The sequence below is a fragment of the Stegodyphus dumicola genome, chromosome 7 (assembly GCF_044657685.1).
Source record: "Stegodyphus dumicola isolate Sdum_Otavi_A_Nest chromosome 7, ASM4465768v1".
Classification (NCBI taxonomy): Eukaryota; Metazoa; Arthropoda; class Arachnida; order Araneae; family Eresidae; genus Stegodyphus; species Stegodyphus dumicola.
In genome coordinates, this window is record NC_140774.1 from 54,354,128 (window position 1) to 54,382,063 (window position 27,936).

The window sequence follows — 27,936 nt, forward strand, 5'->3', positions numbered from 1 at the left end:
GTACAGATTCATAACATGTTTGAATATAGGCGCTTTACAATGCTGGGCGTTTTTTCTTTTTAATTTTTTCTATGCGTTTTGTAATGTAGTGGATTTCCATGCGTAAGAACATTCACTCGGCTTTTAAAAACTGAGGCTGCTTTAAGAATGTGTTTCTATGACATGATTGTGTTGGAGATTTTTAATTTATTTCTGCATTCGTATAAAGTTCTTCTAGTGATAAGTAGACGCAGTTACTATCTATACTATTAGCAAAACCAAATGAATAAAATAGTTACGATAGATATATAAGATATTTCTTCTTTCAGGAATCCCAAGTACTTTGAGCAACTACAGCTCAGCAAGGATATTAGCCTTATCGAACAAAAGTCTTGCTGATCATCTGCCATCCGTAGAAGCTATAGAAGAGGTAAACATTTTCAAACAATTGATTTCAAAATCTTAAAATTGCTTAGTAGTAGCATAGTGATAGGTAATTACGGAAATGTTTAGATCTAGATGAAAAATAAAACACGCAGAATCACCACGTATGCTCTGTGGGAAAAAAAATCAGGGAAAGTTCTATATCTCCCATTCTACTGGGTTGATGAAATTTAACTTGCGTTTCAGAGGTCCAGAAAACGGGACTTAAAATGTACTTACTTAAGACTTAAAATTTGTTCTAATGTAGGTATTTTGACACAAAATCGCACTTTTTCTGAAATGACATTTTCTTTTCGTGCCAACGTTTTGACGATTTTTCACGTCGAGATACAGTTTTTCTCACATTTGTATTCTACGATGCCAAATTGCCAAGTTTTGCAAAAATCCTGCAAGGAGTTTTTAAAAATTAGCTCTCAGAATTTTAGCTTCTCAGTGTTAATTGAATTTGAAAAATATTAATTAATAGCTCTTTCTTTAACTAAACTTACTTCATTCCTTTTTTCAAAGTTCAAAATTTGTGTTCAATCCAAATAAAATTGCAGATATTTTCTGATTTATTTTTTAAATTTATATTTTGTAGTAAGTTTTATAAATTTTCCGAAAAAACTTTCACTTATGACCTATAAAATGTTTCCTGTCATCTTAGATGTATTTCTAAGCATATCTGGAAAGAGTTTTTTTTAATTAAAAATTGAGTTTTTTTATTAAATTGAGTTTTTTTATTAAAAATTGAGTTTTTTTATTAAAAATGCCCTAAGATATACATGGATTTACATACTGGCGAATTTTGAAATTTGGCATTTTTGTTTTAAGCAATAATAATGCCTAGTTTAAGGATCTAAATGTAACAACTATGATTAAAAACTATATTATAAAAAAATTATATGAAAGAATGAAAGAAACAATTTTTTTCCCTCTCGTGCATTATGAAAGGAAAAAGAAAATAGGTTAGCAAAACCAACCGAAATTTTTTTTCAGTTTGCGCCAATTCATTTCGCAAGCTGAAAAAAGTCCAAGATAAATTTTTGAATATCTCGGTAAGTTCCTCACCAACTTTTACAAAATTTAATATTTGGGCATAATTTGAGTCTTAGAATCGAAATTTGGGTATGAAGCATGATATTATATAAAAGTACCTATGTTATAACAATACTACGTATAAATCTAATATATTATTTCCAAAGTCATGCTTTCGAGACATGGCAAGCGCAAATTAAATTTCGTCAATCTGCCCAGTAGAACGGGAGATGTAAAAACAGACTTCTTTCTGTGTGTGTGCAGAGTGTACATACCTTTTCGAATGACAATGCGTTTAAGTATGTTTTATTGCAGTTCTCATTTTTGATTTCATATGAATATTTTCTTAGGAATAGTTTATAAGGTATTCTAACCTTCCATACCGTCTCGGAGTTGTGCAATAAAGCCGACACTTTGGCTTGAACTTAAGAGACTAAGAAGTAAACTAAACTAAACTAAAAGAGATGTAGCCGAAGCTATCAAGATTCTAACAGAGTTGGCCCCTTAACGCTAATTGACTGCGAAGCTATGAATGGCCTAAAGTACGGCCGAGCGTAATAATAGCTGACGAGAAAGTAGCCTAAAAAAGCGGATGCATGCAGCCAGAATATCTGGTACCTCTCTCACTAAGACTGTAGAACATCGCGGTTATATACCGCTCTTTCTCATTAGCATTCAGACGTGCTTCTAAAACTACGTTCTGGCCGGAAGTAGTATGTTGAAGTAAGAATCGATAGGAAATGAAGTTTAACTCAAAATTTAACTGTTAATAAATTAATATAATACTTACAGCTTCTTTCAGAAATGATCTAAGGCCCACCAGCGGACGAGCGGTAAAGCCTCTGAACACTGGTAGTTCGGTCCGAGGTTCGAATCCCGCGAACGGGCTGGCTGCATGGGTGTTTTCGTGGTTTTCCCCATGTGTAACGTGTATACGAGCCAGTTTCCCTTAGAAAGTCCTCCACGAAGGCATCCCTCCCCTTAGGCAGATAGCCCTAGTGTGCTTTGCCATAATTAAATACACCAACACCAGAAATGATTTAAAATATTCTATAGTATGTTGCAAGCGGACCGAAGAAACAAAGAGGAAAGACTCTTCAAATGATGTCTTATCTAGTTTTTATCGATCAGGACCAATTGAAGATATGCACTAGCATATGAAAAAGATTAAATTCTAACATTATAATAGTATTTAAGGAGCTACATACACATTTATTTCTGTTTAAATATACCTTATGCTATCAGAACTTGAAGAACTAAAATTTAAAATTTCGTAATATATTTTACATATTTCTTTATTCACATAGTTGGCCTAATGCAAGTAACAGCAGAATACGGTTATTGTTAGTTAAAGGATATTATGAAGGTATGAGAATAAAGCTAAATTTTTCTTTTTCAGAATCACTGAATCGTTAAAACAACAGCAATATCGTTAAAACAACACGTATGTCTTTGAAATAGTATTATTCAGAAAGATAAAAATTTTCTGTAAGCATAAGGGATGAAATAATATATCCCTTTATTTAGTTGCATTTACAAAATTCATTTGATAAAGAAACACAAAAGCTAAAAGATTTTCCTCCTGCTCATATATTTTTAAAATTTAGTGCAATCCTGTAGTGGCTTGATCCACCGAAATTAACGAAATATGTGGAAAGATATTTCTGCGCTTTTTACGGACAAAAGACAAAGGAAATAAGACAAAGGAAATATTCGCCCATATTTTTGTTTCTTAAAACTTACCCAAATTTAAAGAAGGTCTTATATTTGATGGGTGTCTAGTTTAGAACAGATACAGTACATATAAAAGCGTTCAGGTGTATGTGACTTGAAGGTTTCTAACTTTCCTTCAGTTTTTTTAAACGTATGGGAATACTAATTTTGAAGCCTGGATTTCCCTCGTTGGTATAATCTACGAGGCTATGCGAGTACACTAGAAGCAGAATTAAATAAATTTATCAAGCTTAATTTATGTATGAAAGTATACACTTCTGATAATTGTTTGGTTAAGACTTGAGTTATAGATATATCGGTTATTCATTGTATATCCTTAAGTTTTTTATCTATTATTTTATCTTATTTTTTATTATTTTAGTTTTTAAAATAATAGTTTGAGTTTTTTAAACATAAATAATGTTAGTTTTATTTTCATATTTATTTTTATTACAGTTTTTCCTGTTACGTAAAATCTATCATTATTGTAACCAACAAAAATTATATTTTGCACCATTCTTCTTTTAACTTCGTTATAAATGACACCAAACATTTACATTATCAGTTAAATAAAAATGCCAAAACTTGATGTTATTTAAATATTAGTTACAAAGTAAGAGTAGAGGGATATAACTGTGTGTATTCAATAATTCTTTAAATAGCAAATAACTGTGTTACGGACAATGAAGTGCAATAACACAAATTGAGCAAAAAAAAAAAAAAAAAAAAAAAATAGGAAGAGGGGCGTGGAATGGTTAAATCTTATTTATCTTTTTCTTTTAGATAAATCTTTCAGGTGTAAAATTAAACTTGAATGTAAAGTTCAGACTTGAAATTGTTAATTTCTTAATGTATACTTTTACGTATTAGCCGAATATCTTTCAGCATGGTTCTGACGTTTCACCGCTCCTTGGCGGGACTTAGGAGAATGTATTACAATTGGATAAGTATCCTTGTAAAAATAACTGATTATATTATGTTATCAGACTGAAAAATCAACTTGTCCATGCGGTATTGCGTATTTCCGCCACACAACAGCAGCTGTGAATAATGTGAGAGACATTCAGGAAGTTTGCGGAGCTCCTGTTATATTGCTGTTTTTAGACTTAACTGATTAAGAGAAAAGGTCTTTGAACTGTAGCTATTCTTTTTGCTTTGTATATTTTAAAAGTTTAATTCTCTCGAAAAAAATTATCAGAGCAAATGAATATTCAAGTAAAGTAAGATCACAAATGTGAAGATGCCATGCAAACGGCTAAAAATGACAAGATTATCCTGCCGTAAAAAGCGCGCAGAAATATCTTTCCACATATTTTCGTGAATTTCGGTGAATCAAGCTAGTACAGGATTGAACTAAATTTAAAAATATATGAGCAAGAGGAAAATCTTTTAGATTTTGTGTTTCTTTATCGAATAAATTTTATAAATAAAATGAAGTAAAGGGATATATTATTTCATCTCTTATGTTTATAGAAAATTTTTATCTTTCTGAATAATACTATTTCAAAGACATACGTGTTGTTTTAACGATATTGCTCCAAAGAAATACGCATAGTTTTAATTAATATCATTTCTAGAAAATGTGTATCCTTTTAAGTAATATTGCTTTTAGCAAATGTTTTATTATCTTACTTTGAAAGTTACTGGAATAAAGAAATAGAACTTTTTCTGCAAATATCGGACTTAAAACTTTCTATTGATAATACGCTGAGTTGATTTTAACATTTTTTCTCACTCTTCTAATTTTTAATTTCCCATTGCAAGAAAATCCTGAGACAGTTGTAAACAACCCCTTATTGAAAAGTTCTTTGCATTGTCGAAACCAGTTTTGTACTATCGTTTGTCATCGTTTTCGATAATAAATAGACCTTTTCTTGTTATTTTCATTTAGTTAAATCTATGCTTCAAGGGTGGGAATGTATTTCCATTAATTTTCTAATTAATAATTTTATACTGAGTTCTATAAATTGTTCTGCTTTAAACCCCATATCTCGGCAAAGCTGGTGAATATTATGCGTTTAAGCGTTTTTAAGTTGTAAATATTCTTTTAGTACTGTATTTATTGTCGATACAGATGTATTTCAAGACTTTCCAATTGATTCCAGCTTCGGCGGATTTTTTTTTGTTACCAACGATTTAACTTTAGAAAAAGCACGAGCGTTTTTCAGGTATTTGAAGTCTTCTTTCCATGTAGACATAATGATTGATGGGATTTCCCTTTCGTTAATAGCATTGCTTATTTTGATGTCTTTTACAAAGTTTTTGAATTATAGAATAGGAATATTTCTCTTAAGAAAGCGTAAAAGCATATAATTTAATAGTCAGCTAGTTTACGTGTGATATTTTGTAAAAAGAACAAATTTTAAAGTAGCAGACGATATTCTAATTTCAAATAATAAGCTGTTGCCAGAAATTTTTATTCCCAAACATTTGCTTTCTTTAATTCTTTATCAAAGTCTTTCTAAAAGTGTGTAAACATCCTGTGCAAAAAAGTGAAAGGTGTCTCATAAAATTTGTACTTAAAAAGAATTCAATTCAAAGAGCATAATCTAGATTAATAAATTAAAGAAATAAAGACTTATAGTTTTTGTTCTATGTCAGTAGTCATCACGGCAGCATTGATGCTTCCCTGAACTGTACATGGCATTGAGAATAAGCGAAAACCCAAAGTACCACAAAGAAAAAAGTGTTTGAGAGCATCTGTATTTTTATGCATTATTTACTACACTGAACAAATAACACTGTAAAAAATACAATACTCTGAAATCAGATGAATCATTTATAGTAGCCTACTACTGATATATTTTTTAAAAATATGGTATTCTGAAATCGGATGATTCTATATAGAAGCTAGAAATTTTTAGAACATAGTTAACCAAGCTTCAGTTTTGTTTATATAGTAATAATAAGAAAATGTTTCTCCTTTTTTGATAGATTTTTTTCTGTTTCTGTTAGCATAGGAGCCGCACTACAGTTCAAGAAATGATAGTAGAATCAAAATTCAGAACGAAGACAGTAATATCAAAGAACCACCAGAATGTTGTCCTCGTTGCGTGTTCAGGTAACATTATGCACCTATCTGTTTTATTGATTCTGTAGCAGGTTAAGTGTACATGTGTCTAAAGTATCCAGTGTCAGTTAAAGGAAGAACATTGTCTAATAATTGATTAATTAATCTTTTTAGCAATCATTCAATCCTACTTCAAATTTATGATTCTTCGTAATTCATGTTATGCAGCAAAATATTTTAATTGATAAGAATTTGTTAAGTTAAAAACTGCACTCATGACAAAGAAATCCAGTCTTGGAGAAACAGTAAATCACAGTTTTTTGAGGAAACATGGGGAGGTAACATTACAAAAATGGGTTCTAATAAAGAATGTGTCCACTCCTAGCTGCAATACATTGGCACAGCGACGTTCCATGCTATATATTAGGTTGTCGGTCAGTGAAATGGGAAGCAACGATCAGACACGGAGTAATTCTTATTCAGTTTCATCTAACAACCTTGGAGAAGGGCTTCAGCAATATGTCTCCCAAAGTAGACCCGAAGATGCTCTATCGGATTCAGGTCTGAGCATTGAGCTGGGCATTTCATCCGCTCCATACCGTGACCCTCAAGATATTCTTCAGCACCGCAAGCTCGGTGCGGTCTCGCATTGTCGTCCATCAGAAGAAATTCAGGATCAATAGCAGCGGCATATGGGCGGACATATTGATCAAGAATTTCGTTTCGATATCTCCTACCGGTCAAAGTTCCTCCATAGAACACATACAGGTCAGTGTGACCACCGAGAGAGATCCCAGCCCAAACCGTTACCTCTGTAACTGTGCCTTTTCACAATGAGGTATTGGTTTTATCTGGTGCATTGTTCCCTCCAGATCAGCTGACGACCTGAATCACTCTCCAGTGTGAACCTGGACTCGTCTGTGAAGAGCAGCATAGGCTTGTGACATCCCCATTTCCATCCATCCAATCATCCGCTTCCTCAACAAATTGGGCAAACGACTTCTCCTGGACATTGATAGATTTTCCTAGATATTGTCCGCAAAACTGCAGTAACAATTAAAATCAACACTCGTGAGTAAAAATTGCAATTTTTGCTCCAACTGTTATATAAATATTCATTTCTATAAAATAAAAGTGGTAACTATTGGTTTTGCATATATTTTCTTAACCTTCGTTACTGTCATGAATATGAAGTGTGAATTTAAACGTTACTGATATTTTTCTAATGGTGAACTTTCAAAAACATGCTCTCCCTTAACTTTTGGAGAGCAGTGTATTTTACCATGAGCATCAGAGACATTTTAGTCACAGTCGCATACATCTTGCTTTATACGTCATTCTTAGTTCATAGTAAAACTTTATTTTGCACCTACATTTTTTTATAAAACTGAGTTAATACTTGTCCTCCTCCACCCACATACAGATGTGCATAACATCCTCTCTCGTATAACCCCACAAGATAACCTTTTGTTATGAACAAATGGAAGTGAAAATCGATATAATGTTGCCAGAAATGTTTCAGTTAAAGTAACAAGATATAAACGGAAAAGAAGGAATAGGTAGCATGTGATGTTATATATCAGACATTTTAAGAAGTCCTAGATACGTTATGTCACTTGACTTCTGACGTTATCACAAATCCTGTCTACATTACTTCGATAAATTACGGACTATAATTCGATTCTTGGTTTATTTTGAATATTTCGATGAAAAATCTTAAAGCTATATTACTTATTTTCCATTCATTATATACCCATTTCTCCTTATAATTAGTTCTCAATTTAGGTTTCGGCCCACCAGCAGCCGAGCGATAATGTCGCTGAACAGTGGTAGTTCGGTCCGAGGTTCGAATCCCGCGAACGGGCTGGCTGCATGGGCGGTTTCTTGGTTTTCCCATGTGTAACGTGTATACGAGCCAGTTTCCCTTAAAAGGTCTTCCACGAAGGCATCCCTCCCTTAAGGCAGATAGCCCTCGAGTGCTTCGCCATAATCTAATAAACCAATTTAGGTTTCTATTTTTTAGTTAATTTGTTTATACCCGTTGTTAGGTGCTTCCCCATGTTTGGATTGTACCAATTCTTTTAAATTCTAGTTTATTTTTTTATTCATTGTTTCGAACTTTACTTTAATTGTTAATAATTTTCAGTTAATTGTATATTCTGATTGTTGAACTTATTTTATGTTACCAGATCTTTATTACTGATAAGAACTTTTAAGTTATTTCACGTGAATTAACCATTTATTATAATTTAATTATTTACTATAATTTCTTCTTTCCATATTCCTCAGCAGAATGGAAAGTAGGTTTGTGTGTGTTTAAGCTGAGGGTTTTGAATGCTTACATTAGATACAGTTTGGGCAGCCGCATCTTGCTCTTATTTAAAACTCTCGTCAGCTCTAGTTACATTATAGAAAAGTTATATTCCATCTTTAACATCTTCCTAGCCGAAGCTTTAAGATACACATCGATAAAACTCTGAGCCAGCTTAATTAATGAATATTTATGTTTTCAATTTAACTGTCTGTTATGTAAATTTATATACACGCAAGTAACAAAAGTTTCATCTGTAGCAAAGGCACACCAGTGGCCGAGCTTTAACGTCGCTGAACACTGGTAATTTGGTCTGAGGTTCGAATCCCGCGAACGGGCTGGCTGCATGGGTGTTTTCGTGGTTTTCCCCATGTGTAACGTGTATACGAGCCAGTTTCCCTTAAAAAGTTCTCCACGAAGGCATCCCTCCCTTAACGCAGATAGCTCTCGAGTGCTTTGCCGTAATCTAATAAACCAAACCAACCATCTGTAGCAAAAGTTGTACCTGTTCTGCTCAATTTAAGACAAAACGTTTCTACTTACAGGTTTGATGGCCAGTTTGTGATGGCAGGGCTCCTACAGCAAGGTACAGCGCCAGAAGTGATTCCTAATGGGTCTATGATCACGAGTTTAACAATGTCTGAACATTCGGGTCATAGACTCATTTTTACCGATTGCACTGTCCCAGCTTCGGGGTGATTCAGTCTCAGTGCGCCCTTCTTCAACTGTCAGACTCTATATAAATTATTTCGGACATAGCGATAACTCATTGTCAGGGTGTGTAGGACAATCTTGTAGAGTCTGCAGGACAATCGCTCAGTCTAATACACTATTAAAGGTTAAGATAACTTTTTTTATTTACTCTTAAATTGAACAGAACAGGCACAAGTTGTTCTATAGACGAAACTGCCATTATTCCACATAACAGACAAATAACGTTGAATAGTGAATGGTTTTCTTGTCACATTATTGTGACTTAAAGGAAAGAGATCCATTATGCACGAAATTTAAATTACTTTTTGCTAAACGCCCACCTGTTATATCAGTAGATTAATTCATATATATTTCTAAACTCTGAAGGCTCTAAACTTTCACCTGTGGGTTCTTCGTATATGTTTATTTTTTAGCAAGCAGAGAAAAATCTCTGCATTTTTTGCCTGTGATATCAAGAATATTTTCATTCGGAAAATAATTAAACGAAGTAACACTATTTTTTCTTCTTTTGTTTTCCTGAAAAAAATTATGTTTTTCACTTTATAAATTTGGAGTGAGCAATGTCAAATAATAAATTCTGTGAAAACATTTTAGATTGATTAACATTTGAAATCCTATTTGAATATTGATATTGCAAAATTTCATTGTAAGAATTTGATCTCATGATGCAAGCAAATAAATAATACTATGGCACTATCTGTATTCCGTTTTAATGTATTTAAAATACGTGTATTTTTTTCTTAACATATGAAGCACAGTATAAAACTAAATTCTTGTAAAAAGCAAATCTGAAAAACTATAAAATGTTTATTCTTTTTCAGGCATTTTGACACTGATGGCAGACCTTTCTTCATTTGCTGGAGAAAAAGTCGAAAATTCATTCTTAAAATTGTGGACCACAAGGCGTTTGAATGGATTATTTTGCTCCTCATCTTTTGCAGCAGTGTCGTCCTGGTACACTAATTTCATTTCTAATATTCATAACTTCATTTTCGGAAACTGAAGTTTTAATTTATATAAAAATAAATAATTACCAAATAGTCATTATTGTTTTTATTTTCTGCCGTTAATGATTATTTTTGTCGTTTCTTCTCTGCTTGAGAGTCTAAAACTATTTTAGAATATGTACGAGGCGTATTCCGAAACTAAGTACGGTTTTGAAAAAATAAAAAAAAAATAAAAAAAAAAAATAAAAGTAAAACAATTTTTTCGAATCCAATTTTATTTTTACATGAAAATACATGTCTTAAACTATTTTTCAACATAGTTTCCGCCAATGATCAAACACTTGTCATAGCGGGTGACCAGTTTTTGTATACCATCGTCAAAGAAACTTCCCGCTAGTTTCGATAACCACGACTCCACAGCATTTTTCGTGTCATCGTCAGATCCAAAGCGCTTGCCACCAAGCTCGCGCTTCATGTGCAGGCACAAGTGATAGTCGGACGGCGCCAAGTCTTGGCTATACGGCGGGTGATCGAACTGCTTCTAATGAAACTGTCGAATTAACGATTGAGTGACACCAGCAGTATGGGGCCGAGCATTGTCATGGAGCAACACAATTCCTTTACTGAGCATTCCTCTTCGTTTGTTTTGAATGGCACGCCTTAGTTTTGTTAAAGTCTCACAATATCGTGCCGCATTAATGGTTTCAACTCTGGGAAAAATTCAGTAAGCAAAACGCCTTTCCTATCCCAGAAGATGTAATATTAGCATACGTTGTGTAATAATTAGATGTAGTATCAGCATTGCTCATATAAATATGTAATACGATCAAAAAGAATACGATTTTATCTTATATCGTTAATGTTTCATAGACCTGTCACTCGTATATATCGCCACATACGTCTGCGCCTTGCCCGGAATTTGAAATTCCAGTTCTTTGACTTAGAAGCTGTCTTCTTAGCCCGCTGGGAAGCGCGAGGGGTGTGTCATACCCCAACCCTACAAAATAGTCGAATATTCCTAACTTATGAAATTAAAATTGTGTGTTGCATTCAGTAGCTGAGTTTCTAAAGGTTATAACGTTGCGCGCCTCCAACTTGCACGCAACCAAGAGGTGACTATGAAAACTTGTATAAAAGATAGAGCCTTGTGAAGGGTTTAAGTCCCTTTTTATTCAACGTAATAAATTACAATTGCGTCCTCTTGACGCTTACAGACTGTGCCAACTTGGCAGTCAAATAAAAATAATAACTTGAAAAGAAAGTAAAGACAAGATTCTAACTACGAGGCTCTCTAAAATAACTAACTCACCGCGGTTTACAATACCGCTGCTAATTCAGCAGACTTGAAGCTCACTGGAACGATTACCACTACTTCCCGCCAAGCACATAGGCCGCAACGCGGGGTTCTTCAATTCTCGCTAACTACCTCCGCGCTCGCTAAGTAGAATATCACACCGAACTCGTTTCCTTCTATTTAAATCATAATACTTCCGCTGATAATTTGAATGCTTGCGCGTTCTACTAAAATTTACATATTCTGGCATTGGCAGTTCCAGGGGAAAATAAGGCTTGACAGGAAAGATAGTTTAAACTTAAAATAAATGTTAGTTAAAATAAATATAAACCCTACAAGGTGGTTGACTTTCAGAACCACTTTTCCGTTTCTTGTGTGTTTCAGAAAATGATTTATCGGTATTTTGTTGCAATTGGGGTGTGACACACCCCACGCGCCTGTCCGCATAAGTGTTTATCTGACTGAATATTTATTTGAGAAATTTATTTCTAGAGTGTAACAGTATATATTTCTTGTGTCAAAAAGAATGAGTCCTTATGAAATGGAGATGCAACGGCTTTGAGATTTATTAGAAATAATTGAAAGTGATGAAGATTGCATTTCGGAAACTGATGATGAAAATAGGAATGTTTTCTACGCTGTTTGGTTTTGAAAAAGATAAATCATTAATTTCTTACGTTCCTAAAAAAAGGAAAAACTGTTCTTATGCTTTCAACATTACATAACGATAATGCTATAGATGATACAACTGTAGAACAGAAAACGCCAGAAATTATATGTTCTTATAATATGTTTAAGGTATCAGTGGATGTTGTGGGTGAAATATCAGTAAATTATTCAATTGCCAGAATAACAAGGAGGTGACCAATGGTAATTTTCTTTTCTGCACTGAATATTGCTGCAACAAATGCTCGAATTATATTACTTTCAACTACTAATTCACCAACCAGATACAGAAGCAGATGTCCGTTTTTAAGCGACTTGACATTACAATTAATAAAAAAAGTATTGAACAATGATTAGAGGTTAATACTTTACCGAGAAGTTCACGTACTGCTTGAAAGAGAAAAGCAGAAGTTTCGACGAATAATTCAAATGAATATATGAAATTCGAAGCAACTAAGTATAAAAGATCTGATGAATACCCTCAAGAAGATTCCGAATGCGATGTTTAAAATATGAAAACTTTCTGTGCCAAGAACACGTGAATGCACTTTGTTCAAAATGTAAACCGATAAAATAAGCATTGTGCATTAGAGATGCAATAAAACTTAGAGGTATGATGTTTATTTTGTTATTATTTTCATTTATCTTAATTTTAACTCTCTATAAGGCTATTTTTGAAATTGAGTTTTTGTAACTCAAGTATTATTCACATATTATAAAAGAAACACAGGTTTAAAACTAAACAAAAATATTTTATCGTATTTTAAATTATTGGGATATGTGATACTCCATGTGCCCGTCACTTTTCTTGATGGGCCTTCCGCCGGGTTAACCACTATACAGAATCCCGTGATCAGTATGCTGGTTAATGAATACGTATCTTGTAATAACAAAACGCATTTGTAATCTAATTTCTGCTCCAAGTACCCTTCCGAAGAAGGAATAGTAATATTTTTGAATTAATTTCATTCAGTTGAATAAACGCTTTTTAAAATTTATGTCAGAAATAATACTTCATTTCCAGTGCTTTGAAGATGTCTTTCTGCCTGAAAAGCCTCTGTTGATGAAAATTTTAGGATTTTTCAATCTATTCTTCACAGCATGTTTTGTTCTGGAAGTTTTACTTAAATGGATGGCCTATGGCTTTGTCATCTACTTTAGCAGCTTATGGACTACGATGGATTTCATCATTGTTTGCGTAAGTTGACTGTTTTTTTAATTTTTTGTTTTGGTTTTCACACAAAAAAATTGAATAACTAATGATCGCCTTATAAAATCAGAAACAATGCATACAGACATACTGTATCTATTTTAAGGAACCATTTTTAACGCTTACCCTAAATGTTTTATGTATTTTCTTCGGTTTTATCCAATGTATTGCATTTAAAATGCTGCTTATTTAAATTTATTATTTATTTTTTCTTATGTTAATTTTAAACATAAAATTTTGGAGAAAGGTCCAGATTAGTTTTATCCATTTGAGAAGAAACTCTTGTGGTAAACTCCATTCAAATCCATAGGACCTTTTTCTAAAATTTGCATTAACATTGACAAAAATATGTAGCCAGTTTATATTCATGTTTTGATGTTATAGGTATCTGTGGTGAGTATTGTAGCTGAAAGTTCTGGAAGTGGCCTTTACGTTCTCAGAGCTTTTCGGACATTGAGAGCTCTGCGTCCTCTCAGAGCTATATCGAGATGGGAAGGCATGAAAGTGAGCAATTTCTAATCAAATTACTGTTAAGATGAAATTCAATTAAATATATAGGCTTATTTTGTGTAAAAAAATCAGTATATTTATCAATACCATAAATAAGAATAAATACTTGGGGATCTATAAGTAACAAATTTTGTTGAGAAAGCTTTTCATATATATTCTGCATGGTACATTACATTGTAGATACCCCTATGGTGTTCTACTTGCCTTATCTATATGGAGCATTGTCACTACCTTTAAAATATTTGGTCAAACAGAGTAGGTTTGATCAGACTTAGCAGTCAACTGAATGATTCTGGACAAGCCGTTAAATAGTACTTCAATAGATCTTTTACCTTTGCTGATGTTAAACCCCGGTTGTTCTTGATCTAAACTGAAACTGGGCATGAACAGATGATCATCACGTTTAATTGGTTTAAGCCGATAAATGTGGAATTAGGCTAAGCACATAATGAGTGGTTTGCATTAAAGCTGAATAATCAATTCCACTTATACTTTCCTCCAGAGTCATGATTAGTTATCTTCTAATTCTCCTTTTTTATCAGATTTTCTTGCCGTAATAGCTAATGCTTACCTTTTCATTCTGAAAATCGTCAGATCTTTTTGAAAGTGTAATATGTAGGGAGATTAAAACGTTATGTAATTACAAAAAATAATTTATATACAAGTTAGTAACTAGTTGGTTTATTTCTTCTTGAAATATGAGTTACACATATTTTATCAATATAATCTTCGCCCTTTGTACTGCATTTCTTCAGGTACAGGCATCTTGATTCACGCATCTGTTGTTCTTAAATACATTACTGTAGCTCAAATACATTGTCTTTACTCTTAAATATCTAGATATTTCTGAAGCTTTCTGATAATTTCCTCTATTCTTGTAAACTTTCTCAAGCTCAAGATCCTCAATGTTTTGCAGAACGCTGGAGATCAATAGGTGTTAAATCAGAAAAATAAAGTAGATTTTTAATCAAATTAATTCCCGACGCCTTTGTGAACGGAGTAATTTAGTCATGAATATCACAAACTATGGACCTATTTCTTCAAGGCAAGCATAAAAATCAGTGGAAAATAATATTTAAAAATGTTCATTGACTAAACATTAAAAAGTATTCCAGCATCGAAATCATTTATATAATAACGTACAGACTTCTTGATCTTTCAAACAGAACATTTGAGATAATAAATCTATGAACTACATAAAATAAAAAAGTTGGTACGTATGAAAGTCTAATCCCGAAGATTACTAATCTATTAAAGTGAGTTTCAAATAATATTTAAAAACGTAATTTCGAAATAAGTAAACATTGATTTTGTTAGTTTATAATGTTGTCTTTTAAGATGGGCTAATATATGTTTTTTAGATCAAACCATCAATCTATGAAGTTCTAGTTAATTTACGTGTCCTTGGCTAGTAGAAATTTAGTGAAAAGTCTAGCGACTATTCGCTGGTCTTCTTATAAATATAAGAATGACTCCAAAGCAGGGTTAAAATACCCTTTTATTCACTCACATAAATAATACAGTCGGCCTCTTCTCGGGCTTACAGAAAAGCCTCCGCTTGCGTTTTAAGTTAAGATAGAAAATAAGGAACTAAAGAATTTCTAACTAGCTAAAATTTAGCCGAAACTGTACAAAAATAACTAACCGAGTTGGCCTGTAATTAAACCTTACTAGCGAATACTAACAGGCACGTAAGACCATGGCCAAACATAGTAAGATACTTAAAGCAACGACATGACCCGAAGTCAGAACCTGCTTTACTGAGAACTTCTGAGATCTTCTATGGAAGTGGCTAAACTTCTCATTAAAGACTGGTTCTACTTCATTTACATAAAACGCGATACTGAAATCTCATTCTAGTAGGGATTTCTAGGTGGGAAAATAATCCCGGCAAATCATAAATGCCAATCAAAGCAATACATTCTTTGAAATATATGATTTGTTAGTTATTCTATGATGAGTAATAGAGCCGTCATCACGTTTCCTCTTAAAATATTAGAATACTAGATTACTAAGATTAATATTAATATTAAATGAAATAAATAAATTTGCTAAATACTCCGAAATTGGGCACATCAATGAAGCATTTCAAGTAACCATTTGATTAGCATAGACTGAAGTTTCAGCGAAATCATAGAGTTAAGGCATTTATTTTGTTTCCCAGTATTAGCCCGCATGGGTCTCCATCACTGATCCATAATGATGGAAAAAAGCATGAACCACACAAAAGGTTCCATTTGATGCATAGTGTTACATGCAAGTACTGGAATACACGGGCCAGTAAAATCTATTAAAAAAATTAATAGATTTCTGAAGAAGTTTTTATAAAAAATATCATTAAGTAAGCACAGAAAAAATTTGGACCGAAAACAAAGTTTCTTTATTCTTAAATTATCTGTATAAAAATATTTTAAAGCTATTTGCTTCAATTAAGGAATCTTTGTTGAAGTCTGCAAACCACCATCTGATCTCGCAGTGAACTTACCGTGAAGTAGAATTCCACCTTCGTAAATAACCTCCGGAAAGATACATGAGAAGGCGTACTGAAAAATTCGGTCGCTTTTAGACTAATTCCCGGCCGTTATTTCGAGGTCAAAGATTATACTTTCGAATGAAGCCAATTAAACAGCTGTTGACATAGCTTTGTGTCAAGCGGAATATTCAGTATTTCCCCCAGGATCATTTTTCGAGAAAATTATGAAAAGAACAGAACGATAGAAATGAGGGAACATAAATCTGCATGTCGAACGAATATATGTCTCATATCTTAACTATATTCTTGATGCATTCGTGTTTAGTGTTTTACTTAACAAGACACCCTGCTCGGATCATTAGATAGGCTTTCTTTTTAATATTCATTTACGAGAAATTTGCGTAAGAAAACTGAAATAATTTTAACAGTATCATACGTAATTCGTTAAATTAATGATACAGACAAATTCAAAAATGTTTAAAAATTTTTATGCAAATGAATGCCACGCTTAGACAAATATTCATTGGCTCCTTTATTTCAGATTGTAGTCAACGCCTTAATGTCAGCTATTCCTTCAATCTTCAATGTTCTGTTGGTATGCCTCGTTTTTTGGTTAATCTTCAGTATAATGGGTGTGCAGTTTTTCGGTGGGAAATTTTACCGATGCGTGGATGAGACTGGACGGACCTTACCCGTAGAAGTGACGCCGGACGTCGGACAATGTATGGTCCTGAATTATTCATGGGTGAATCGAGACATCAACTTCGATAACGTCGGAAATGCTTATCTTGCTCTCTTTCAGGTGGTAGGTAGGCTGACAAAAATTCATTGCTTGCAGTGAATTTTCCAAACTTTCTGAGACCTTTCTTGTGTTTTTTTATTTACTTGTTCATTTTGATAGAATGGAAGAAAATGGAAATAAAAATAATTATTACCGATAACATATCGTATTTTATCTATTACCTCTTTACGATACTTTAGCACCAATTGATGAGAAACATTCCACTGAATTACATGATAACTATTTATGGTATTTACGTATTAACGCAACCACCGTGGCGCAAATTGACGAATTTTTACAGATGAAAAGGTAAAAGTTAGTTATCAGCTGCAAGTTGGTGTTTTCTAGCCTTTTTTTGAAAGATACCCAAACTATCAATATTTATCGAAGTCGGTAAATGTTATGAAATGTGAAAAAAACATAATTTTGCAATTTAAAATAAAAATTTGAATTTTTAAATAAGATAATGCATTAAAAAAGTAAAACACTTACGTTCTTCTACAAATTTTTTTGTAATTTGTTGTACTGTATTCTCCTTCCGAAATACATAGCGATCTTTTTTCGCTTATAAAAACACGGACATTCAGCTTCGTGCAATTTTTGGCAACAGCGGCTATATATAAAACAGATTTCCTCTTTGTCCCCCTAAGAAAAATTTCGGCAAAATTCTGCATTCTTTCAGAAATTCTGTATTCCTTCAGAAATTTTACTGCAGGTTCTCCTATTATTGGCAAATTTCAAGAACTTCTATTTTAAAAAAGTTTAAGGCAAAAGACATCATGATTTGTTTATGAAAACCGCTGGAACTTGGAATACAACAAAAAAGAACGCATACGGAAATTGCAGCATTGCTTGACTAAAGGTTTTTTATGAGTGTGGTTGTTGGAAGAATGCTTATGATCATGGTTGCCGGAAGAATAATTATGCGCATGGTTTAGCCCATTCTAAATATTTACGGATTTCTACCAAGGTAGTTGCGTTAATGCGTAAGTGTCTTATTTCTTTGATAATTGAATTCTATAACGTTTATGTACTTACTCTCTGCGAGCACAGAGTGAGCGATAAAAAAAATGTAAAATCAGACTTAAGCCGGGTCTGTCTTTTTTCAAAGAACTCTGTCAACTCGAAGGAGTCAAGTGCCAAAGTCTCTGTTTTTCTTGCGCAAAGGTAAAAAAGTATTCTACCAAATATTCTAATTGCCTCCCTGAAGATGAGAGAACTCTCGTTTCTTAGTGTTATCGAAAAAGATATCAGGGTAAAACTTTACTATTCAGATTGACCTTTTTTCTATGAAACCAAATCTGAGTTTTCCTTTTGAAAAAGGAGGAATTTCATTACCCATTTCACATCTACTAAGTTTTCTTGAAATCTAAAGATAACATAAGGCTGATTTTTGCTTAATTTTATAGCTGGAAATTTCATGTGCCTTTTCTACATAGATAACATAAGATTTAGGTTGCAATATAAGGGATAACAGAACTTTACCCTTAATCATACAGGTATTGTCGCATTATAATAGCCTAACTGAGAACTTGCCTCAAGCGAATCCCAGCAAGTTTCTCTGCCGACCACCTTTTCCAGCATGCTTTGATGTATCACACTAAATAGTTTATGTTACTCCTATTTAACATACATATAAATTTCTTCTCTTAATGATTTATTTTTTATTTGTTATTTTTATTATGTTAAAAATTAAATTTTATGAATCTCTGTCGTTGCATTTTCTTTTATTCAGGCCACTTTCGAGGGATGGACAGAAGTAATGGAATATGCTACTGACACGACTGAAGTAGGTCAGCAACCGTACACCGAAGCTAACTTTCCTGCTTACATTTACTTCGTAACCTTCATCATTTGCGGCTCCTTCTTCACGCTTAATCTATTCATAGGAGTCATCATCGATAATTTTAACATGCTGAAGAAAAAGGTGAGCGATCATAATCTGGAATCTATATGTGTACTATTTAGATTTTGAAAACAGATTAAGAGCATTTGTATCCTAGATAATTTATGTAAGTTGTATAGAAATTAAGTATGTATCATATTATCTCTTGAATGGCAAGGAAGTCAATAAAATAATAATCACGATTGAACTCATTTAGCTATTGTTAGATTAAGTTGCTGCAATGTGCTATCGCTTAACCTGAGCGATCAAGGTCCTAATGCATTGTGTCAGACAATGTCAGCGACGTACGCATTTCTGTTGGGTTTTACCTTATTTTTAGATAGAGTTTCTTAGCTTTCTTTTCTAATATTTAAAACTGTTAACTATTTTTATCCTTACCTCATTCTGTATGTAAAGATATTTTATTTTAAAACTATATAGAAATATTCACGATTTTTCTTCCAGAATAATGGAAAAATTACTACTCCTGAATGACTGTTTATACTAAATCCGAGAATACAAATTTTGGAATTTTTACTTTTGTCAAATTATGAGCTTCGTTTACGTTTAAGTTTTGTTTATTTAATTTATATTTATTTCCGCAATTTAGTTCTGTATCTTGCAGAGGTAACAAACTAGATATTTGAAGTCCTGTCTAAAGAGGTATCTATTCTTATTTTATTATTTGAAAACATTGTAAAAACTTTAGGACTTTTTTTGGAAGCAGGCAAGATGAAAAATGAGCAAAGCCTTTCCCTCTGGAATATGCGCCTAGCATGCAGACCACTACACCACGAAGACATGCTAAGAAGGCGGAATAAATACCTTATAACATATAGAGACTTGGCTAATTTTTTTTTGGTGTAAAATGTATGAAAATGTTGAAGTCAATACAAAATAGAACATATCTTTGAGAAGCTGCAATCAGTATTACCTTTCAACATTTATAGGAAAGGCTAAAACAATTACTACAGAAACTAAGCTCCATTTTTCATAAGATAATTTTGCTTGTTTTTATAAACTCAGAGAAATTGAAAGCACGATTTTCACTAGAGTGCTTGTTAAGCAGTTCCGAATTTTTTATTTGCCATTAATTAAGCGTTTTGCTTTTTCTCTGTACCAAAGACTATGGTCATTTCAAATCTGTTGTACAGCCGTGCCACATATGAGCCAGTCACAATGGCTTTTTGTTAAAAATAGCTATGTTGTTCATTTAAAACAGAGATTTTGAAGAAGAACTGTAGCTTTAGAAATTATCTGTTTTCTGTTAAACAGCTCTTACTTTGGAACAATAGCTGCAGTGGGGTTGTTTCGAACTCTTGCCAAAAATGTGTAGAAGCGATAACAACCTGTGTGATAATAACCTGTGTGAATATTATAACACTGCTGAAATTCGAGTCTTTGTTTGAAGGAGAAATTTCTTTAAATAAAGATAAAGAATTTCGATTCTAAATTAATATTACAACTTTAGTAGTGGCAACGAAAAAGATATTCCAATAGAAGCAATAAAAATTGAAGTAAATTATGATTTTTCTTATGATTATTTTAGTGCCATGATGAGGGGTAGAGCAATGTTTATAGACGTTGTCGCAGCATCTGGCCACCATGGTTTCTTCCAAATCTTACGCAGAAAAATGCACTGTAAGAGATGTGATAGCCTTCTCATTTTGCACAATATTGCTTAATCATACGTATATAAGGTAATGACATATTTGCTTCAGAATTAAAAAGGAAAAGCGTTGCAATTCCAAACCTGCTCCAATTTAGGTATTTTCTGTTATGCTCCTTCCCCGCATTTTCGCATTTGTCAAAGAGAAGCCAGTGATAGCACCACCTGGGCCACCATATATATGTGCATGTGCGTGTGCGTGTATGTACGTAAACAAAAATAATTTACATGCACAGACACATTATTAAAGTAGTACCACCAAAATGCGTGGCAGGTGCATATCGGAAAAGTATCCAGATTTAAATTCCACATTTTTTATTCAAGTAAAGCAAATTTAGTTTAAATTTGTTTTAGTTTAGGATATGACACCTAGAACTGGAAATGTCCATCTCTCATTGATACATTGCCCCCGACATTTTTTTTTTGGTACATAAATGCTATGTGCTTTTTTGACATTTATCTGAATCTAAGTTATATTTTCCAGTATGAAGGAGGAATTGCCGAAATGTTTTTAACGGAGAGCCAGAGAGCTTACTACACTGCAATGTTGAAACTGGGTCGGAGGAAGCCACAGAGGATCGTTACGCGGCCGCAGAACAGATATCTCAGGATCTGCTACGATATCGCACTGAGCAGAAGGTATTGTTGTGCACTTTATTCTCATGACACAAGTTTTACATGGTTGGGTTTTCAACTGCGATAGCAGTTGTTTCTTAAAAGCTAATCACCAACAGAAATTGTGTTTCGGAAACACGGTATGAAATGTTAAATGTTACAGAAAATTTACCTGAGTTTTAGACGCTGTTACCGTTGCTTAATCTCCCACTTTGAAGATCACTTTAGATGAAACGTTTAAAAATAACTACTGAAAATTAATCTCTGTACTGAAAGCTATTTATCATATAACTAGTTGATACTCGCCCGCTTTGCTGGGCACACTATTTATTTGAATGTGAACTTAGACTTCTTATATGGACGAAATGTCTAATTTCAAATTGATAATTAATGTAATTTTTTTAATTTGAAGTCGGGGAAGATAGTGCCAGTCAGTGAATCTGTCATACACAGATTTCCCCATCACCCATGAGGCACTGTGCATTCGGATGCATCCCCATTACTTAACGTGGAGGGATCCCAAGTAGGCCTACACCACGAAAAATTGCCAACATAAAACTACGGTTTATATATCTTTAACTTTTATCATAAGTTTCATGAAAATGAAAGTTATTATCTTTGTTATCAAATTTTATAATCAATTATAACTATTTGTCTTTGATGGCAATTTTTATAAATAACGAGAACACTTTTATTTTTCATCACAATAATTTATTTCTCTCATTAATAATATTTATTTTCATGAAACTTATGATAACTGTTAAATATAAATGTTATTATTAACCTTATCATTTAAATGTTGTTTTTATTCATTGGATAGATACAAATTATTTACCAATTTAATAATTTTAGAGGAAAATGCATTTATTGGCAACATTATATTTCATTTATAGTTTTTGGCAACAATAAAAGAAAATTCTGAACTTGGATTTGGAAACCAAATGTATGACAAACTTCTATTGAATAACAAAAATCTATTTTGGACAGGATTTACGTAAAATCCGTTCTTAGTGCGCTCTACATCGTGGAATGAGTAACTATACAAAATTTCGAGTCAATCGGGTATACAGTTCTGGAAATCTCGTGATGAGTCAGTGGTATTTCGCTTAGATATATATATATAGATTATTCAAACAGGAAGTGAACAACAGTGGTAAAATAACAATATAAATTGGTTAATTTTTTTCTCAAAGAAAAGCACGTGCGTATTATCTGTCTAAGTAGAAGAATGTTTAAAAAAAACCAGAAAACCTCTAAGCAGCTAGAAGCCAGATAATTCATCGGGGGATAAACTCGATTCCAGGTACTGGTGCTTAGTGGTTTTATCATCTCGGTTACTGATGCAACTTAATGTGGAAGAATTTTGATTGAAAATTTACTATTTCGGAAGAAGTGGAATTCTTCTCATTTCGGTAGCTAAATAATGCCTAGAAATTAAGATCAATTGAAATCAAGAACTTAGAAATCAAGAACCGATTCAAAGTTCAATTTAGAGTGACATATATTGTAGAAAATAGAAAAGAAAATTTCAGAATAATGAGTCCTGAAATACTATTTTTTTTTTATTGAAATAGGACTATTATTCATCTAAAATATTCCAGGATTTCAGTCGTCGGTTAAAGATTCTTTTCTTCAAGAAAATTCATTAAAATCCTTTAAGATGCTTTTCACCTAATCTTCGATTAAAGATTCTTTCATTACTTCAAGAAAATAGTTTGACAGAAGAGGATTTAATATAGTTCTTTCTTGTTATAACGCGGATTGCTAAACACTGGTAATTGGATCCCGATTCGAATCCTGACGCAAGGCTATCCTGCCTATGGGTTTCTTTCCATGTGTTTTCAATAGTTTTCCCAATGTATAAGGTGAACATGATCGAGTTTTCTTTAAGAAAGTCTTCACGATGGCATCCTTTTTTTGATGCAACTAACCTTCACTTGATTTACTGTAACCAGTTTAATAACCATAATAATAATGTGGATGATAGCGATAGCATCGTTGTAATGAAAGTTAATCAAAGAAGAAAAATCGAAGGAAAATATCCAAGTGGAATGAAGAAATTATATCTTAAGTTAATATTAAGCATTTAGTACTTAGCATAAAATTCAAGAACTATTTTTGTAGCTTTGAGTGAGCAAATTATGTAAAAGGAAAAATAGAAAAGTGATAAATATATTGTAGGTAGCTAATGCGAAAAATAAATATCATGTAACAATCGTATTTATAGGCGTAATATGTTAAATAAAATACTTTGGATATATGTTTTGCAGGTTTATTTAGAAATAAACATAGCTTCATATTTTCAACTCACTTTCAATTGTTTATATTTTTCTAAAAATAAAAACTTAATCGCAGAATACATATTTTGAGCTTTAATTCACTATTTCGATGTATTCACAGCTTTCAATAGCTGATAGTTTGAAAGTATCTTTTTCTGCATAGTCATGAACCTCCTGCTGCCCTCATTTTAGTTTTTATTAGATTGTTATAAAGATTTTTTTTTAACCACGATTAGTAATTTTAGGTTAGGACAAAAATAATAGTTTCGAAATCACGTCATCGCTTACATGTAGTTTTAAGAAGCACCTGCAAAATATCTTAATTGCAGATATCATAGTGATATATCCAGCCATGTTGTTTTAACTACTGAAGAATGTATATAATCAAAACATAACAATAAACAAGCAGCAGCATAATTAAGATACAATAACACGCCGAATAAATATTAATTTAGAAGTCAAACAACAAAAATCAGCGTTATATTTTCAAATTTTCATAGGACTAGTTTCGATGGCTTTACCGAACCATCATCCTCAACTGCAAAAGCGCAAATGAACGAGATAAGATATAATGATTAGATAAGATAAGAAAGCCTGGACAAGATAGAAGCCACTGGCGTCATCTGTTGATGAAACCAGAACTAAAACATAGTTTCTTTAAAGGCCGAAGACAAAGATGGATTGGAATTAGGGTCGTTAACTAGAACAGAAAGATTTTTTGAGTGTGAAATGCCTCTAGAAAATCCATTTCACCAATGGAAAATGTTTTTTGAATAATTTTGGCAGCAGAAAAATTGAAAGTGTGATTTTCGGACCAACAATGTTGGGCAACAGAAGACCTCTGTAATGCGAAGTTTTAAAGCTATCTTAGTTTGGCCAATGTAAATTAAGCCACATTGGCTAGGAATCCTGTAAATACCCCAGGAATTCATATCTGGAATGTTGTCCTTAAGTATGGAACTCGGAATTTTATTGATAGGAGAATAAACGACCCGAAAGTAAAATTTCTGCAAAATACGTGCAACTTTATAGCTAATTGATGGAAAGAAGGGGATTGAGAACATAATTTTTATAATCTCCTAAAACAAGAGTGTGCCTTTTGGTGTGCTGAGATTAGAATTTTTTAATTGCTTGATTAATAATGTTGGGTGAAAAGCCCCTGTCAATAGCTATTGCTTTTAAACAATTTAGTTCTTCATCAAGGGATAGTTTGGAGGAGCAAACTTGAAGAGCACGAAAAACATAGGAATAGAATGAAGCTAACTTTTGTTTAGTCGGATGACATGATTTGAAGTGTGGTGGAAGGCAAACCAATGAAGGTTTACGGTAAACCGTAGTACTGAAGCTGGATGTGTTACGTGTGACCAGAATGTCGACAAACGGAAGAGAATTGCAATTCTCAAGTTCAAAAGGGAACTGAATAGCAGGATCAATGGAATTCATTGTTGAAAGATATTTAAATCATCTTTATTACCTTCAAACAGGGTAAAAGTATCGTATACGTAACGGAACCATACCGGGAAGTTTAAAGTATCAAACAATTTTGAGTCATCGTAATGCATGTAGATATCAGCCAGGATGGGACTGAGGGAGCTTCCCATGGCTAATACCTCAGTTTGCTTGTAATATTTATGACCGTGCTCTTCAAGTTTGCTCTTCCAAACTATCCCTTGATGAAGAACTAAATTATTTAAAAGCAATGCTATTGACAGGGGCTTTTTACCCAACATTATTAATCAAGCAGTAAAAAAATTCTCATCTCAACACACTAAAAGGCACACTCTTGTTTTAGGAGATTATAAAAATTCTATTGTCATTCCCTTCTTTCCATCAATTAGCTATGCACGTATTTTGCAGAAGTTTAACTTTCGGGTCGTTTATTCTACCATCAGTAAAATTCCGAGTTCCATACTCAAGCACCCCATTCCGGATACGAATTCCTGGGGTATTTACATGATTCCTTGCCAGTGCGTGTTGTCAGCCTTTAAAATTAAATTTACACCTTAGCATCAGTCATCGAATTTTAAAGATAGCTTCTAACAAACTATCTTCGTCTTCTTTTACAAAAGCTTTAGAGTCTTGATCCTTTATATTTGAGAGAATGTTACGCAGAAAGTATACTTTTATATATACACAGAAAGTATACTTTAAAATATAATCAGTGTTTGTTATAACGACTGCTGATTATAACCACCATTTCACTGCGACGACCAAAGGAAAAAAAGTCTTCAATAGTATTGGCGTATAATAATTCCATATTCGATTGCTTGTTATGATATTTTTTTCTTTAGAACGTGAGGGCATCAACAAACAGTCATATTTTCAATAAAGAAAAAAATGAAAAACTTTAATTCATTTTAAGCTTCGTACGACTTTCATAGTTATTTTAGATATTAATATGTTTAATGTGCATTTGTTAATTCTCGAATGGTTCGAAAAACAAAATCTTCGAATTCGCTTATATGAAGGCAGTTTTACAAGAGATTTGTATATTTTCTCAGTATTTTAGTTAAGTTTGGTTCAAATTGAACTTAAATTATTGGAATTTTAAACGACATTTCAGGACTAGTAAATTCATTTGTTTCTAGCATTAGCTATACAAGTGAACAATTTAATTACAGTGGAAATTATTAATATTTTTTACAGACGTTAACTATATTCAGTTACATTAATTATTGTAATCGATAACGCACTTTAAATTCTTAATAAATCCATTTTTCTTCGTATTCATTGACAGTTTGAATGAATAATAATATAATCATTTAATTTGTTTTCTTTGTACGAAAGAAAAAGGTATTGTAATTTTATCTTTATCGATGAAGAACCGTTTTCATTTTTGAAGTCTTTCTTCTCGTTAACTAGTTTTTTAGTACACTTTAGACCAGCGGTCGTCAATCCTTAGAACTTCAAGGACCACTAAATATAAAATTTTATATTTGGCGGACCACTAATATGAATTCCTAAAAAAAAGGTAAATACATTTATATAATAATAATCAGCAAACTACACATATTTCGTTCACATTGAAGAATTGCATGAAAAGTAAAAAAAAAATCTTACCTTCTTGTACAGAAAGCTTCACATTTCCATATCACTGAAAGAGAACTTCAATGCAAACGCAAATCAATGTCAATAAACTGATAGTGTTATGCCGCCAGTTTTTAATAATTATTGTAAACATAATAATCATCGCTTACTCAGCAAAGGCGCAATCGATCAACAGTTAGGAAAAAAAAAGAAAAAAAAAAAAAAAAAAGAAAAAAGAAAGAACGGTAACTTCCAGTGATGCAATTATAAACAAGAAGGCGGATGAATCATCTGCATTCTTGTTTATAATTCTATCAAGTTCCATCCATAAATATCCATGAAGTTGCATATTGAAACGGAGAAAGACAATGTTATTAACGACTACAATAGCATATGTTTGTAATTCAAAAATAAAGAGAATTCCAGTTCGCGCTAATATTGATAACAGCAGCATATCCGTAGATGCCAAATCTCACTTTCAAATGTCGCTAGATACAGCTGCAAAAGTAGCTAAAATGTCGCTGAATTCAGAAGGAATTTCGCTAAAAGTAGTAGCTACAATTTAAAAAAAAAATAATCCATACTTCATAATAGGTTTTGTTACTCGTCATTTTTTAAACTGAATCTTCAAAAAAATACGCTGCTTTAGACTATAAAGTACACATAAAATATATAACATATAGGAAATTATGTTGGATAAGTAAAAAGGATGTTAGTGAAATTTCTTTGTAAAAGCAATAATATTAGTACATCTAATTTACGTGTGCTTTTTATGTTCTTAATTCAAACCTTCGTTTCAAATGATACGTATGGCGTATTTTTCTCCTCTCGAAAAGGTGAAATAAAAGTAAAAGAAAGTAAAACATGCTAGTAAAGATGACAATTATTTTATATTTTCAAGAATTAATTTTCGTTGTGCGTTTCTTATTTTCTTCATTACATTGCATTATTTTATTTTGAAAATGAAATATGAAAATTATGAATGAAAATTACTACTTTGAAAATTATTAATTAATTTGATCCTAATGAGAGTAATTTCAAGCAACGAAGTAGCTTACAATTAGACTGCTTTTGTTTATATAAAGTATATTTTGACCTTAGATTCGAAATGGTTGTGTTCATTCTCATCATCTTGAACATGGTGGCCATGACAGTAGAACATTATCAGCAACCTGAACAAATTACCTCCATTCTAGAAACTTTGAACATCATATTCACAGCCATTTTTAGCATGGAAGCTCTTATCAAAATTATAGGACTCAGGCAATATTACTTCACCTTTCCATGGAATATTTTTGACCTTGTAGTCATTCTGTTGTCTATTATTGGTAAGTACTGCTAAATATTAATTATTGATATATATTTATTTATAAAGGGTTCAAAATTATTCGA

The 27,936-nt window shown here is 32.5% G+C and overlaps 1 protein-coding gene across 3 annotated transcripts in view; it reads left to right on the top strand.

Annotated features, from left to right (window-relative positions):
• Positions 1 to 27,936, top strand: part of LOC118187484 (sodium channel protein 1 brain-like) — a 155,893-nt gene that overhangs the window by 111,825 nt on the left and 16,132 nt on the right. For 2 of the 3 annotated variants that reach the window (XM_035357722.2, XM_085820223.1), the window contains exons 19-27: positions 309 to 409; positions 6,114 to 6,214; positions 10,010 to 10,142; positions 13,120 to 13,293; positions 13,690 to 13,809; positions 16,830 to 17,093; positions 18,805 to 18,996; positions 21,108 to 21,262; positions 27,646 to 27,872. In XM_035357722.2, coding sequence (XP_035213613.1) covers positions 309 to 409; positions 6,114 to 6,214; positions 10,010 to 10,142; positions 13,120 to 13,293; positions 13,690 to 13,809; positions 16,830 to 17,093; positions 18,805 to 18,996; positions 21,108 to 21,262; positions 27,646 to 27,872 — 1,467 coding nt within the window. The remainder of the gene's footprint in view (positions 1 to 308; positions 410 to 6,113; positions 6,215 to 10,009; positions 10,143 to 13,119; positions 13,294 to 13,689; positions 13,810 to 16,829; positions 17,094 to 18,804; positions 18,997 to 21,107; positions 21,263 to 27,645; positions 27,873 to 27,936) is intronic. The other variant, XM_085820224.1, reaches the window with a different exon arrangement.